Source organism: Leptopilina boulardi, unplaced genomic scaffold (genome assembly GCF_019393585.1).
Source record: "Leptopilina boulardi isolate dan_hultmark-lab unplaced genomic scaffold, ZJU_Lbou_2.1 LbouV2_327, whole genome shotgun sequence".
NCBI lineage: Eukaryota > Metazoa > Arthropoda > Insecta > Hymenoptera > Figitidae > Leptopilina > Leptopilina boulardi.
In genome coordinates, this window is record NW_026137893.1 from 3,175,665 (window position 1) to 3,193,946 (window position 18,282).

At 25.3% G+C, this 18,282-nt stretch overlaps 1 protein-coding gene across 1 annotated transcript in view; it reads right to left on the reverse strand.

Annotated features, from left to right (window-relative positions):
* LOC127284835 (uncharacterized) overlaps nucleotides 1-18,005 on the reverse strand; it is a 33,494-nt gene extending 15,489 nt beyond the window's left edge. The window contains exons 1-4 of the mRNA XM_051310526.1: nucleotides 17,747-18,005; nucleotides 16,748-16,955; nucleotides 14,672-14,972; nucleotides 12,317-12,411 (exon numbers count right to left, since the gene is read on the reverse strand). Coding sequence (XP_051166483.1) covers nucleotides 12,317-12,411; nucleotides 14,672-14,972; nucleotides 16,748-16,794 — 443 coding nt within the window. The 5' untranslated portion in view covers nucleotides 16,795-16,955; nucleotides 17,747-18,005. The remainder of the gene's footprint in view (nucleotides 1-12,316; nucleotides 12,412-14,671; nucleotides 14,973-16,747; nucleotides 16,956-17,746) is intronic.
* Nucleotides 18,006-18,282: the final 277 nt, after the last annotated feature.

Genomic DNA, 18,282 nt, shown 5'->3' on the forward strand with positions numbered 1-18,282 from the left:
TGGCTCGGTTCCAATTTTTTATAGTTCAATCGTAGACTAAGAAATTTATCACGTTAAGTTCTATATACATATATATTTTAGAATTGTTCCTTGCAAAAAATTTTTTAAACTCTACGCACCTTCTTGGAGCCTTAATCAACTACCGCACAGTGCTCTAGTGAAAATTTAGTGACTTTATAGTGACTTTTAATTTTAACTACAATGTCAGTAATTTTTCACTAGAGCAGTGTGCGGTAATTGACGAGAATTATGACAAATGGCAAGTGGGGACAATTTAAACCAATCGCAAGAAATAGAAAAGGACAGAAATACAGAAATTATTAGGCTGTGTCATTTGTGATATCAGAGTCGATTCTAGGTGTTACGTCAGATAGCTGGAGGGAAAACAAAAAAAACGACACAATGTTATTCTTAAAATGTTTCCAGTTTTATCAATTTTACTCATATTTTGAACATGGACAACACTTGTTGACATGAAGTAAAAATAAATAGTGTTTTGTTAATTTAATTTGCTATGTATTTGATCCAATTGCATTTGTAAAATCTCTGAATTTGTAATTACATAACTTTTTAGGTTAGGGATGTTTGTTTACTAACTTGAAATCTTTTGCTGCTACGTAAAATGAGCTTAGTAAACAAACAACCCTAACCTAAAAATTTATATTTAATCACGAATTTAGAGAATTTACCAATTCAATTGACTCAAATTGCATATATATATAACAAAGTTTGTTTTGTTAAGGTTGTTTTACAATAATTTCTTTACATCAGTAATTTGTAAAATTGCTTGGAAAATAAAATTAAGAGGAAGAAGAAATTTAATGAGTGAGATTAGTGTCGTATTGGATTCAGTGGCTGAAAGCAAGTGTTTCATACTAGATAATGAATAATTGGGGAAAATACATGAGGGAACAGGAAAACATCTCAAAATGGTGGTATTTATAAATTGTCTTTAATTAATCGCAAATTTTTAATTTAATTTTAATTTATATGCATATATATATATATATATATATATATAACAAAGTTTGTTTTGTTAAGGTTGTTTTACAATAATTTCTTTACATCAGTAATTTTTAAAATTGATCAGAAAATAAAATTAAAAAGAAGAAGAAAAAATTCAATGAGTGATATTAGTGTCGTACTGGATTCAATGGCTGAAAGCAAGTGTTTCATACTAGATAATGAATAATTAGGGAAAATATATGGGGGAACAGGAAAACATCTCAAAATGGTGGTATTTATAAATTTTTAATGGGGGGTAACTTCTTAGCAAATTTTGTTTTTTTATTTTTAATATAAGAAAGTATTTAAACCTCTGTCAGGAAATGATTTTAATTCGTTAATTTCTATTCTTCTGACAGGTTTAAATTCTTCTTAAGGTAGCATAAAAAAATAATTTTTGTAGAATAACTATTCAATTAAATAATATTTAAATTATTATCGCTTCCCATCTCTGCTAGTCAGTAGTAACCGCACTCTGCTTTAATTAAAATTTAGTGACATACTAGTTAAAATTAAAAGTAACTATAAAGTCAGTAAATTTTCACTAGAACAGGGTGCGGTAGTTGACGAGAATTATGACAAATGTCAAATATGGAGAGTGGGTACAATGGCTATCTTCCAAATATCTTACTAAATTTTGTTAAGGCTGTTCTACAATAAAAAAAACAATAAGCGTCATTTTTTTTAGATCAGTAAATATAAGTAGAAAAGTAAATCATTTATTTGAAACGTATAATAATTTTTACTTGATTGAAATAATTTTTTTTTCCTCAGTCACGCACCTTTAAGATGTCGAATGTTCTTACTGAACCAAAAAAGAAAAAAATCTCCAAATAAAGTGAAACGTGTTAAGGAGAAATTAGCGGTATATGTTAATTGCTATTTTCAGCAATTAGACATTTAATGTAATTACGTCTCAACTCGGGAGAATAGCATGCGGATCGAAGCTTTTCATTTCGACGCTATGTGTGTAACCCATCAAAAGCCCCGTATTACTTATGGCTGATTGATCGATAGAACCGGGAGCTTTCATTCAAATCCGTGCAATTTCGATTACCATTGCTATCTGTAAATCTACTCAGAAGCAGGTGGATCAATTAAATATCTCTCAATATTAAAATCAAAAGTTTATTAAATACCGTAAAAAATGAATAAAAAAAAAAGTTGAAAAATTTGCACATTTCTCATATTTATGGAAATGTTTTTAAAAATATTTCATTTTATAGACATACCGTCAAAAATTAAGTTTTAATTTAATTTAATTTATTATAATTTATAAAAAAATTTTGGATTTTAAGTGAAGAGATTTTATGCTATAGTGATTATGAATTGATGCAATAAATTCAAGACCACTGTCTGACTAAACAGAGTCTTTACTACTTATTTCAGAAATACATATATCTGGCTCTTTATAAATGCGTTATATAATTTTATTTACTCAAATATAAAAAAATAGCACAATTCATAACTTTTTTTTTAATTTTCCTATTAATTTAAAACTAAAATAATTTCTATTTAAAGAAATTGAAAAAAAAAATTCTTTTAAAAATTCTTTATTTCAACAAATGCAAAATAATTAAAATAAATTTTGAACTTTTTTAAAAATAATTTCTATAAAAGTATAAAAATTTTTTCATAAAAAATGGATTGCCACTATAAATTTTAAATTTCAGTTAAAAATTTTTTTATACTTGAAACAAACAAAATTTTTTAATTTTAATTCGCTGAAAACAAAAGCAAAGCATCGATTGTAAAATATAGAAAGTTAAAAATGATAAGGTAATGAGCTTAAAAATTATTGGTTTTAATTTATTAACCAAATAAAATTTTTAAATGTAAAAATATTAATTTATCTTTTAAATTAAAATAACTGATGTATATCATTCTACAAAAGGGAATATTTATTATTAAATTATTATTTTCCGGTTTTCCAAGCATAATTTTTAAGCCGTAGATGAAAATAATTAAATTATCTTTTGATCCAAACGAAAAGATATACATATATATTCATATTTTTAATTCGATTTCACTACAAAAGCTTTTACAATTGTTATTCGTTTTGCTTTATTTCATTGATTTGAATTTAAATTCAAACAAACAATATAAAATACATATATAGAAAAAGCTCCCTCATGAGGAAGGAAAATTTATTATTTTTATTTATAAAACAATTTTTATAAATAGATTTATTTATTTCAATAAACAGATTAAAAATTTGTTTAAAGAGAATTTTTTTTATTATTATTAAAACAGCAAACAAAATTTTTTAAGTAAAAAAAAACTAATAAATGAAAATTATTATTAAAAAACAAAATTTCTATTTGTGTCTTGATTTCTCTTATTATAATATACATAATAATGTGTTGCGTGCTTTTGATGATGATCGCGCGCGTAAAATAGAAGCAAATAGAAGGCTATCACGTTCGGGCGAATGTTTTAGGTGAACGACTATCTCGATGTAACTGATGCCTTCAATACTGTTATATATCATCTCATAAAGGAATCATTATATGATATTCAACTGCATCGTTTGAATATTCGATTTGTTCCCAATTCACAAAGCCAAGGACATTATGGTCATAATATATATATATAGTGTTATTATATTTTTCCCAACAAGTGATATTAAGTTTTTGATAAAAATTTAAAAAAAAATTCTATTTCTATTTAAGCTGTAAAAATTACTATGAGATAAAAAAATGACGCTTAGTGCTTTTCTCGGTCTGACAGACCGATAATCCTTTTTTATGTTTTTCTAGTTATTTTCATTTATGTATTATATTTTTTATTTTGAAACTTCATTTCAAATATTTTTTTATTCTAATCGAGTTAAATGATAGCAGTTTCCTAAATATGCCATTGGACAAATTTATCAAATTTTTATTTGTCATCGTTTCGTAACATATGTAATTTTATTTTCTGGGGAATTTTCAGTCGATGCAATAAATGTATTGTAGAACAACCTTAATAAACTTTAGCTGAGTGGGGGCATTTGTCCTGTTGCACATTTGGGCTAACGCACAATAATTTCGCGAAAGTCGTTGGCGAACTTAAAGCATGTATTAGAAAAGGATAGAGATATATTAATTTATTTATTTCAATATTTAGATTTTTTTTCAGATTCGATGATTTCTATTTGGTCATGGTTTTGTGTATTGTAAAGTTAACCTCAAAAAAAAAAATGATTGAGTCCACTTTTATTCATTATATAAAGCAATGACTGTTAAAATAACAAATTTTAGAAAAAATTAAGTTTGTACAGAATATAAATGAAAAAAAAATTGTTATTTCAAAAACGAAAGAATTGTAATAAATCAAATTCGATTATTTGCATTTTTTTTGTCCTATTCCCAAAAGCGTTTCGCTTCTTTTTAAATAAAATCTACAACACGTTGAGACTTGTGTAAACACAATTTTGTTTAACTACCGTTGGACACTGATGGACAGACACCCATATTTTTTATCCTATCCAATGTCCCAGTCTCCCCCTCTCTCTCTCTTTCTCTTTAACCCCTCACACACCAAACACCCACTTCAGTTCAACCCGCAATTCCACGCTTGAAAACCCGAGGCTTTTAATAACTGGCAGTACCGCACCTAAATGTGAATTTATAGTGTTTGAACGACACGTCCGTAATATCGTCATGACAAATACACCAAGGGCCGCACAGTTAAAATCAAATTTACCTCTAAAAATTTTAAATACAAAATGAAATACGCATTTTTAAATTAATTTACAACATTTAGTTTTAATATGTACGATTATGTTCTGTTAACTATTTTATTTATTTTATATTTGAGTAAATAATATTAATTATTAGTTATTTAAATAATAAATTATTTTTAAAGATTTTCAAATTTAGCGCCATTATTTAAGTTGTCAGTACTGTTCCTAGTGTCAGAACACACGTTTGGTTTTCACTGTCCCCACTCGCCATTTGTCATAATTTCCGTCAACTACCGCACCCTGATCTAGTAAAAATTTAGTGACTTTATTGTTAAAATTAAAAGTTACTAAATTTTTACTAGAACAGGGTGCGGTAGTTGACGTGAATAAGCACAAGTATCCTAATGGGGATTTTTGCGAGTAGAGACAATGGAAGCCATCTGTTTTCATTTTCCTAACCTAAAAACCTATTATATTTTAATAAAGTCTAGAATGTTATTTTCATCTGATAATTATATTTTATGGAAAATTATTCGTTATGTCAAAATTGAGTAGTTTTCAAAAAAGAATCTAAATAAAATATTTTTTAATTAAAAAAAAAAAAATAATACATTCTCTCCTGTGAAACAGCAAATGAAAGTGATCGCATTCCTCACTCGTCCCTGCTATTGACCACAATCGTTCCCCAATGTCAAGCTCCCGATACAACCCATAAAGTAGTTCTGATAATCATTGGAATTTACGACCAATGAAATTTCGCTCAACGTTTTGCAGTAATGGAATCATTGGCGACCCTTTCGTGGCAAATACCTCTCCCTCTAATAACCCTCTCCCTCCTCAACAATCTCCCTCCCTCTCTTTTACTCTCACCTCCTTTAAATCTCATTTAATTGTGTTGAACACAACAATGTAGTGTACAAATATTTATATCATTAGAGGGCGTTCAAAGGGAAAATAATTTCTTGTTGCCTCACCTATTCCCTATCTTTTTCCAATTTCTTTTATTTATAGTAAAATTGTATTATTTAAATTGAAAGAAAAATAATTTAAAATTGCATTAATGCTGTCTTTACAGTTTGACGGCATTTTGAAAATTTGTGACACTTCTATAATAATTTTATTAATTCATGGTGAAATGGTTTGCATATTGCAGTTGCAGAATAGATTCTTAAACGAGAACGCAATCGTAAATGAAATTGCTTGGAAAATAAAATTAAGAGGAAGAAGAAATTTAATGAGTAAGATTAGTGTCGTATTGAATTCAGTGGCTGAAAGCAAGTGTTTCATACTAGATAATGAATAATTGGGGAAAATACATGTGGGAACAGGGAAACATCTCAAAATGGTGGTATTTTTAAATTGTCTTCAATTAATCTCTAAATTTTTAATGAGGACACGGAAAAAACCTGGAAATGCAACAAAAATGAGCCAGGTTGGTGGCGCCACTGTCTATGTCGTTTAACATTGGCTCATTTTGAGTTGCAACAAAAATGAGACTAGGTTTTTTCTTTAGAGTAACTTCTTAGCAAATTTTGTTTTTAATTTTTAATATAAGAAAGTATTTAAACCTCTGCCAGGAAATGATTTTAGTTCGTTAATTTCTATTCATATGACAGGTTTAAATTCTTAAGGTAGCATAAAAAAATAATTTATGTAGATTAACTATTCAATTACGTAAAATAATATTCAAATTATAATTATATTAATTATTATATTATTATATTATTAATTATCATACATTATAATATATAATTAGTTCTTCAAAAATTCTTTGAAATTAATTTCAATTGAAAGTTTTTTTTAGCGTTAAAAACCGTTTTTTATTTTTATGAGGTTATGTTTGGGTCTCCATCCTTAAATATTTGTCTAATTACAAAAAATCGAGTATTTATTTTTGTTATTAATAACACTTAATAATTTCTAAAACTCGATTTTTTATATTTAGATTAGTTCGTTAATTAATGTTTTTGTTTAATTGTAAAAAAAGAACATTTTCCGTGAATATTTCAATAAAATTAATAATGTACACAAACTTACGTAAGTTTATGAAATATTGACGTTCAATTATAAGTAATATATATTCGTTTTTTCTGCCTGGCTATGATGGCCTTGATAAGTCGTTACAGTTTGATAAAAACTTGAATAAAAAGTGTTAAATACAAATCTGAGGTTATCAGAAGCTTCTTGTGGAAAAAAAAAGTTTTCATCCCTAAAAATAACATAGGAGCTGAATAATTATGCTTACACTTTTAAAAAAAAGTTACTCTTTAATAGCATATATATGTACAAATGTTTTTTCGATTAATTTCAAAATAAAAACACATTGTACTTTTAACGTATATATATATATATAACTTTTGGCAAAGTTTTGTAAGATTTCATATTTTTTAAATTATTTAAACAAAATCACAATTTTTTAAAATTATTTGTACGAAGTATCACAATTTTTTAAAATCATTTCTACGAAACTAATTTTTAAATTATTTATAGGAAATCATAATTTCTAAAATTATTTGTACAAAATCAAAATACATATCTTATAAATCATATGAAAATCACATTATTTCTTCATTATCACACTACACACAAACACAAATACTAACATGATCTAAGTTGTTTGTACTTGTTCTAAACTTGTTCAAACTTATTAAATCTGACTAATTCAGTAAATTTTGTTCTAAAGTATTCTCATCTACAGGTTCAAACGAACTGTATATGTAATTTCAAACTGTTTTGATTTGTTGAAACTTTCTGTTAGAATTTTATAACTTATTTTTATTGTCTAACTTGTTATAATTAGTTCGAAATTATTACAACTATTATTGAAATTGATTCGTTAGAAATTAATTTAGAAATTGTGATTTGATACTAGAAAGTATTATAACTACTTAAAAGTTTTACTACTACTCATGTATAAAACAATTCGCTGAATTTAAAAATTTAATTTAAAAAAAACATTTTAATTTTAAGAAATATATTCAAAAAAAGATCAAAATAAAGAAAGGGAAAAACTAAAAAAAAGTAAGAAGAAAAGATAAAAAAAAATAAGATACAGATGTAGACATATGTATGTATTAAGTAACATAGAAGAAGATAAAAAGAAGATTTAGAAAAGATTAAAGAAAACGATAAATAAAAAGATTACTAGTAGAATAAATAAAACCCGAATATAATAAAAAAAGAGAAATAAAAATAGAAAAAAGTTGAAGCAATAAAATAGTGAAATGAACAAAAAAAAATTTAAGAAGCTGAAAATAAAAAGAAGAAAAATACTAAAAATTACAATTCTAATTGATTTAAAATCTTAAAACTACAATTATTACTTAAATTGTAATTATTATTATTATTATTTTACAAACTCACAATGAAAATTGACGACATGAAAAACGAAGTAAACCTTATTATAAACATGTATTTATCTTCAATTGTCAATGGAAGAATTAAAGTTATATATAAAAAAAAGAAGAAAAATTGAAAAATAAAAGAAACAACACTGATGGACATACAATACACACCAACAATATAAGAAAGACCGTAAATTAAATAAAAACAAAGAAAGAGAGAATCTTAGTTTTTAATGCGTTTTATTTTTTTTTTTTTACGACCACCTAGTAATGCGAGTCACGAGGCACTGACGCTTAAGACACATTCAGGGCAACACATAGTTTCATAAAGCTTACAAACTCAACCCCTTAAGCTTTCATTCTCACCACCCCTCACCACCCATCAAAACAATAATTTTTTCCAAAGTTTACATATACAGAATCCATTAATTTCACCTCAATCATCACGCGCATTTTTTTTTGCTTAAAATTTTTTATACTTTCATTACTACATACAATATTCTATATTGAAGTTGAAAATAAAACTACATTAAGGCTACAGTGAGTCTAAATTAAACCTAACTTAAACCAATATTGAACCTAAGTTGACCCTACAATAAAACTACTTTGAATCTACATTGACCTTTGCTTATACATTAAAACTATGTTAAACCTTCCTCTATCCTGTTTTAATCCTGCATTAAAACTACTTTAGACCTGCGTTAAATCTACGTTGAAACTATTTTGATCCTAAATTGAATTTACTTTGACTCTACAATAAAACTAGTTTGAACCTACATTGACTCTACATTGCAACTACCTTGAGCTTACGTTGACCCTAAATTGAACATACTTAGACCCTAAATTTGAACTGCCATCAGACTAAGTTGAACCTATTTTAAAACTACTTAGATCCTACATTGAAACTAGTTTGAACATATAATGAACCTGCTTTGATCCTACATTAAAACTAGGTTAAACCTAAGTAGAACCTACGTAGAACCTAATTTGAAACTACTTTAAACCTACATAAAACCTACGTAGAACCTATTTTGATCCTAAATTGAACTTACTTTGAACCTACAATAAAAATAATTTGAACCTACATTGACCTTTTTTGATTCTACATTAAAACTGGGTTAAACCTTCGTAGATCCTACTTTCATCCTACAATAATGCTACTTTAAACATACGAACAACCTATATTAATTCTACATTAAAACTATTTTAATCCTACGTGAAAACCACTTCAATACTACTTTAAACCTACGCTAACCTACATAGAACCTACTCTAATCCTACATTAAACCTATGTTAAATCTACCAAAAACCTGCTTTGATACTACTTTAAACCTATATTAAACAAACGTTGAACCTATTTTGATCCTAAATTGAACTTACTTTGACATTACATTAAAACTACTTTAAACCTACGTTGACCCTAGATTGGTACTGCATTGAACATAAGTTTAACCTGCTTTAAAACTATTTTGATCCTACATTGAAACTGCTTTGATCATTATACATTGATGATAAATTTAAATTGACATCAACATAAATTGAACCTATTTTAAAACTACTTTGAGCCTGCTTTGATCCTACATTAAAACTATGTTAAAAATACTTTGAATCTAACATTGACTTGCTTTGATTCTACATTAAAACTAGGTTAAACCTTCGTACATCCTACTTTCATCCTACAATAATACTATTTTAAATCTACTTAGAACCTACTTTGATCCAACATTAAAACTACTTAAAACCTATAGTGAACCTACATAGAACCTACTGTAATCTTACATTTAAACTATGTTAAACCTTCCAAAACCTACTTTGATCCTTCTTTAAACCTATATTAAACCTACGTAGAACCTACGTGACCCTACATTGAAACTACTTGACCCTGCAATAAAACTTCTTTGAACCGACATTGACCTACTTTGATTATACATTAAAACTATGTTAAACCTACGAATAACCTACTTTAAACCTATAATAAACCTACGTAGAACCTATTTTAATCCTAAAGTGTACTTACTTTGACTTTAAAATAAAACTACTTTGAACCTACGTTGATTCTACATTGGAACTACCTTGAACTTACGTTGAACCTACTGATACTACTGCTAATCTACGTTGAACATTCTTTGACCTTACATGGGTACTACCTTGAAACTAAGTTGAACCTATTTTGAAACTACTTTGAACCTATATTTGACCAACATTCTATTTACTTCGATCTATTTGCTGTGTCCTTAGGACGCCAAATTTCACTTATAAGCGTTTAGACCCTAGACAACGAAACCTAAAAAATAAAACTAGACCTAAGTTTTAAGCCTTTCTTTGCTTATTGTCCTTTATCCTTTCCTAAAGTTTTGAGGTTATGGTCACCCTGTGACTCCTAATACGAAAAAATACTAAAAACCTAGAACCCAAATTTTGAAAAATATCCTATGCCATCCCAAAATTTGATAAAAAATAATTTATTATTGAAGAATATAGAAATATTAAGAACTGGTCAAAAAATAAAGGAGGCAATAAAAAAAAAGTATATCAGAAGAATGAAAAACAGGGGTTGAAAAAAAGTAGAGTTCCTCTTCTTTCTTTTTTTTTTTTATCAGAAATTGAGATTTAAAAGCAATTCTTATTTCAGGTCACGGCGACATGAGTCGATATCTGGTGCTTGCACGACGACTCCTTTCTCCCAGAGGCCGGTCCTGATCGCCACTATTATAAAAGGGCGAAAAAGGAATCAAGGGTAGGAGGGGGCAAGACTGAGAGGGGTCGAAATAGGTGAATTTTGTAGGTATAGTGTGTTCGATTGGCAATATGTGACAGCACGAAGTAAAGTCGAAGTTGAAATTCAAAACCGAGAAAATAACAGATTCGAAACCTTGGTGCGGGCGCATAAAATATAGTTTTCAATGATTGGGAACGTCAGCTGTATATATATATAGAGCCAAAAGTCTCAAATACAAGCGCAAGCCAAAACGTGTTAGCTTTCCCACAGTTATCAAATCAGACAGTAACCTCGTCTCTGTCTCTCTAGTTGTAGTTGAATGTTTCTCTGTTTTTGGACAAAAATTGATATTGCATTTCCTCGTGTCTCTTATGTATTTTTTATATTTAATTTAATTTAATGCATAATGTTTAATTTTTTAAAGGCTTGCAAGTTTTAAAATCATTAAAATTTTATCTAAATTTTGAGGTTATGTTCGTTTCTTGGTTAGGGGAATTTGAAGTTGTTTGTCGGACATAGCCTCAAACCCAACGGTCCTTTGACCTATGTCTTTGAATTTTGAGGTTATGTTAGACCTATGATCTTGAATTTTGAGGTTATGTTTGAACTAAGGCCTTGAATCCTGGTAACCTATGCTCTTGAATTCTCTTCAACATAAATGCACAGGTAATAAAAATTGCCAAAATCATTGTCAATTTGTAACCTGTCTAGTAAATATCGAAGCCATAGGAGAGAGAGAGAGACAATCGATATATCGAAAATCTCGATTCTGCGCAGTACAATAGCGATTTAGCAAAATTGTATAACGCGGTAAATTTAAAAATAAAAATTGTAAATAATAAAAATTTTGTTCGAGTAATCATATCAACAATTAAAAAAAAATATAATTGACGAAAAAATTATAAAAATTCACAATTCTTCCTTATTTTCCTTGACTTTTTTTTCGAATTATTTCGTACTTATTTTGAATTCAATTTTTTATATAAAATTCCTACCAATTTTGTACAATTATGGATTTTTTTCGTCCTCATTTTAACAAAAAATTATCTCACGCTACAATGTGTAATAAAATTTAGTTTTCCTAGAATTATTTTCTTTTTTCATCTTCATTTTTTTTTTTGTTCTTGAAAAGAATGTAGATGTTATTATTTAATATTGAGAATGCGGATCGTGTAATTTAGGTTATAAGAAATTCTTTAACAAATTATACTCGCCTCTATTATTATTTTTTTTTTTTAACACTAAACTCACACTAGTCACGAAATAAAATGAACGTTTTTCACTGGGTTATCCTAGAAATCGGCTTCTTGAATATATGTTCTCTATTTTTTTTTTTCTTTCAATTTTTCTTCTACACTTTTTTATCTCTTCACAGCATGCTATACAATTTCAACAAAGTCTCAATTTTGATCCATAAAATAAAGAGAAATGCGCGTAAAATTTGAAAAAAAAAATCATTTTTCTTTCGTTTATAAAAAAAAAATTAACTGCAACTTTTAAGTTGTTAAGTGATTTTGTTTTCTAAGATTTGAATTTTTTAAAAAGAAAATTTAAAATAATCAGTAAATAATAATAATTTACCTCACGGAAGCTTGAAAGGTCTTGTCATTCCCTTCTTCTTGAGCGATTCGACTGAAAATTCCTTTACATAATCTTGGAGTGAGCCCTGGATCATCCTGTATAGAAAAATTATTATGTATAAATCATTAAAAATAATTTTAAATTTTTATAATTTAAAAAAAAAAATTTTTCTGTCTTTCTATTGAAAAAAGTAGGGTAGTATCAAAATTTTTCAAATTCAAGTTTTTGATATATTTCTAATCATTAGCGAATATTTTACTGTTATTCTATTTAGAATTATTGAAATTTAAAAAATCGTTAAAAAGCGATTTTTGCTTACAACTAGAAAAAAATATCATGATAACTATGGAAATTTTTTTCACTTTTTACAGTTTTACAAGACGCATCTTTTGACTCATTAGCGATTATTCTACTGTTATTCTATTCAGAGTTATTGAAATGTAAAAAATCGGTAACAAACGATTTTTGATCCTAACTTGAAAAAAATATTATGATACTTATAGAAATTTTTTTACTTTCTACAGTTTTTCAAGACGCATCTTTTGACTCATTGGTGAACATTCAACTGTCATTCTATTCAGAATTTATGAAATTTGAAAAATCGAGAAAAAAAGATTTTTGCTCCTAACTTGTAAAAAATATTATGATACCTATGGAAATTTTTTTCACTTTTTACAGTTTTACAAGACGCATCTTTTGACTCATTAGCGAAAATTTTAATGTTATTCTATTCAGAGTTATTGAAATTTTAAAAATTGAGAAAAGTCGTTTTTTGCTCACAAATAGAAAAAAATATTATGATACCTATAAAAATTTTTTTCACTTTTTACAGTTTTATAAGACGCATCTTTTGACACACTAGCGAATATTTTACTGTTATTCTATTCAAAGTTATTGAATTTTAAAAAATTGAGAAAAATCGTTTTTAGCTCACAACTAGAAAAAAAAATCATGATACCTATAGAAATTTTTTTCACTTTTTACAGTTTTACAAGACGCATCTTTTGACTCATTAGCGAAAATTTTAATGTTATTCTATTCAAAGTTATTGAAATTTTAAAAATTGAGAAAAGTCGTTTTTTGCTCACAAATAGAAAAAAATATTATGATACCTATAAAATTTTTTTTCACTTTTTACAGTTTTACAAGACGCATCTTTTGACTCATTAGCGAATATTCTACTGTTATTCTATTCAGAGTTATTGAAATTTTAAAAATCGGTAAAAAACGATTTTTGATCACAACTGCAAAAAAATATTATGATACCTATGGAAAATATTTTCACTTTTTAGTTTTACAAGACGCATCTTTTGACTCATTAGCGAATATTTTACTGTTATTCTATTCAAAGTTATTGAAATTTTAAAAATTGAGAAAAATCGTTTTTTGCTCACAAATAGAAAAAAATATTATGATACCTTTAAAAATTTTTTTCACTTTTTACAATTTTAGAAGACGCATCTTTTGACACATTAGCGAATATTTTACTGTTATTCTATTCAAAGTTATTGAAATTTTAAAAATTGAGAAAAATCGTTTTTTGCTCACAAATAGAAAAAAATATTATGTTACCTATAGAAATTTTTTTCTCTTTTTACAGTTTTACAAGACGCATCTTTTGACTCATTAGCGAATATTTTACTGTTATTCTATTCAAAGTTATTGAAATTTTAAAAATCGGTAAAAAACGATTTTTGATCACAACTTCAAACAAATATTATGATAACTATAGAAATTTTTTTCACTTTTTACAGTTTTTCAAGACGCATCTTTTGACTCATTAGCGAATATTCTACTGTTTTTTTATTCAGAGTTAATAGAATTTAAAAAATTGAGAAAAATCGTTTTTTGCTCACAAATAGAAAAAAATATTATGTTACCTATGGAAATTTTTTTCACTTTTTACAGTTTTTACAAGACGCATCTTTTGACTCATTAGCGAATATTTTACTGTTATTCTATTCAAAGTTATTGAAATTTTAAAAATTGAGAAAAGTCGTTTTTTGCTTATAATTTTTAAATTTTTTAATTAAATTTGACATAATCATAAGCAACTTGTAGATTATATTTAAAAAAGAATCAATTGACCCATTTTTGAACATTTTACTGTAAAATATGACGAATTTATTGATATTTCAAAATTAAAAAATTGATTAAAACGTGACTTTTAATGTTTTTTAGTTATAAAAATTTTGATGTAAGATTTAATCTATTTCATCTATTTTATTGACTTCATATATATATATATATTTCTATGAGAAAACAAAGTATTTATAAAATGAACACAAAAAAATTCATACTTCAACCTGGCAGCGGTTTTTTTTTATTTTTTTCCTCTTTTTCATTATCGCTTACCTTGGTTCCCATCATTGTATATGTTTTGCCCGACGAGCTTTGACCATATGCCACCAGACAAGCATTATATCCGGCAAATACAGAATCGAGAACCGATTCTCCAAGGGTCTCGTAAATTTTCGATTGTGTTGCATAATTTTCCGTTTCTGAATTTGATGAATCAAAACAATAATCAAAGCCATAAGTTTTAATACGTTCACGACTATCTCCAGTTTTCCATGATGAAACCTTTAAATTTGTCAATGATATCTCATTGGATTGTGCCCGAACAACAATTTTTGAACCAGTGAAATTCAATTCGCTAAAAGCAGACAAAAAAAAAAACATAAAACGATTATTAATTAGATTTTTTTTTAATTTAATATTAAATTTTAGATTTATATAATATTTATAATAATATAAATATTTATTTTGATATTTAGTTTTAAATTAAAAATATTTTTTGATTATAAAATTCTTTTTAATCACCTATATATATATATGTACTTTTGAATAATATATTCATAAGTGAAAGTGAGAGTGAAAGTGTAATGCGCAGTAACAGATAAATTAGAGATTTCTGTTACCGACTTTCGGTAACATAATAATTACTGGCATTTTAGTTAAAAAAAAATCAGAATTGTAAAAAACTATTTTTTTAAAAATATTTCAAAATTTATTAAAGTGAAATTTTTAAACTACAAAAATATTCGAATTTACAGGAGAATAATATTTTATAAGACAATAAAAACATTTTTTTCTTTATTATAAAAAAACATGATTAATTTTTTTTTTTTTTTTGCATATTTTATTTCACAATTATTATTAAAAGTGCACTCAATGAAAAGATGACAATTGCAAATAAAATTTATCTGATGTCGAGATGGTTAGAAAATGTTCGTGATTCTCTATTTAGCAGTATTTATACGCCTCGTCTGTGCCCTATTTAGCCACTAGAAAATATTCGTTGAAGCCAAATGTTTCGAGACTCGTTTGATCTTTCATTTCTCTCATTAAATTCAGAATCTAATTATTTTAATTAAACTCCCAATACTTCAGGAAAATTTTAATTAAAATAAAACTTACTATATTATTTTATTTCATATATATATAAACTGTTATCCTTGTATTTAATTTTCAAGAATTTAATTAAAATGATGAGCTTAAAAAAAATAAGTAAATAAAAAAAGGATAGAAATAAAAAAAAATATACCTATAAATAAAAGAAAATAGAAATAAAAAAATTATAAACAAAAAAAAAATATGTTTAAATTACATAAATAATTATCAATTTGAAAAAGAGAATAAAATTTCATTTTTAAATTAATTAAATTATTTGCAAATTATTTTTTTTCGACGATATTTCTGGGAATTCTTTTTTTTTTTCTTCTCTTTTTCTTTATGACATCTGAACTTCCGGTGACCCTGCTTTCTGTTATAAGACTGTCACATCTTTCTTTGATGGCGTTTTGTTTCTATTTCACTTCCACCCTTCTTAGTGCTATATATAAAAGCTCTTCATCCAAGTAAACAGGCGACTATAATGTTATTTATTATATTTTAATTATAACTTTCGCGACGTACCAAAAATATCGTCTCTTTATTTATTTATTTATTTATTTACTGTATCTTATAATTTTTATTAAATAATAAAATAAACAAAAAATAATTTTAATCTTATTAAAAATTTTAATCCCAAAAAAATATATGTTTCTTTTTAATAATAATAATAATAAATAAATAATGTTTTTACAAATAAGAATTTTTTTAATTTAACACTACTAAAAATTTTAATTGTTAAAAATTTTTTTAAATAAAAAAATTATTTACTGTTTTTTATTATGTTATTATTATTAATTAATTATTAATTATAATTATTAATTATTAATTATTAATTATTAATTATTAATTATTAATTATTATTATTATTATTATTATTATTATTGTTATTGTTATTGTTATTTACATTTATTATTGTGTGTCGAAAAATAATAATAATAATAATATTAATAATAGTAAATAATTTTTTTATTTTTTAATTTTTCAAATAAATTTTTTTATATTTATTAATTTGTATAAATATTTATAAAGTATTACCGTTCTGAGATAGGCCTCACTCTCACAGCAACTTTTATGTTGGCCATTTCTTCATTCTTTTAATTTTAATCATAAGCAAAATCATTGGCACTGTATTCTAATTTTTTTGAAATTATTCACTAACTTTTATTTTTTTGAACTTCACTTATTTGTCCATATATATATTTTTCTTTTTAGAAAAAATTAGTTTTAATTATTTTTTTGTCACCTAAAATTGCATAAAAGTAAGTTAAACAAATTTTGCCATTATCATTTATTTAAATTTAATTACGAGAATTTATATTAAATTGTTGTTAATAATTATTATTCACATAATTATTTACATAATAACACAGTTCGGAGTGCGATTATGTATTTTATTTTTACTTTTTTCTTTTATTTTGAATTTCGCTTTTCATTTTCACTTTCATTTTCACTTTCATTCTCACTTTTACTCTCACTTTTACGTACTTTTATTTGTATTTTGAACTTAACTAACATTTTTCATTAAAGAAAAAAACGAAAATAAACGTGAAAATGAAAATCAAAGTGAAAGTGAAAATAAAATTACAAAATTGCACAATAGATTTAATTTCATTAATATATTTTAAATTATATATTTTTTTTAATTTTGGGAATTATTTAAATTTTTATTTGTATTTTAATTATTATTATATATACATTAATTATTATTAAATTGTCAATTATTAATATTTAAATTATGTTTATTAATTATTATTTATTAATTTTTTCAAAAAATTCATTTATAATAATTAATAAATGATAATTAATAAAACTGTAATTATTATTTCTTTGCTATTGTTGTTATTGAATTTTTGAAAAATGAAAATTAAAAAAAAATAAAAGCCTTTGTTACACGGTAGATGAGACAAAATCGCGAAACACAATTCTCCTATTTTTATTTCAAAAGCTCTGAATGGTTATTTTTTTTTTTTTTTCATCATTTGAAACCTCATTAATGTCTCTGATTTTTAGGTGAGTTTCACAGTCTCATATTACCAGAAACACTCGTCGCTTGTATATGTACATGTATTTTTAGAACGATTCACATTCTCCTCGGATGTTGGAAAAGAGTCGAAAAAGCACTTGGCGCGTCACACAAAAACTCCCCCCCAAAAAAAAAAATTGTCACATCATGGTCTTGAAAATGAATTTTTTAAAAATTCTTCATTTTCACAAACAAATTATTTTTTATTGAAAATTTTTTTTCAAAATCACGAAAGAAATTTAATATATTTAAAAAAAAATTATTTACCAATTTCAAATAAATATTATTGTCAATATTATAAATTTAATTTTCTGTTTTTACATTAAAATCATTAATAAATTATTATTATTATTATTTATTATATTTATAATTTAAAATGTATTTGTTTTCATTTATAATTTACTTTTAATTAGAATTCATTTTTCTTCACTTGTTAGTTTGAATCATTTTCAAACAATTGTAACCGTCAAAATGTTGTAACCAATCGTATTTAGTGTTAAATTTGGCGCGAAATTTAAAATTAAAAAATTTTCTCTTCAAAATAATT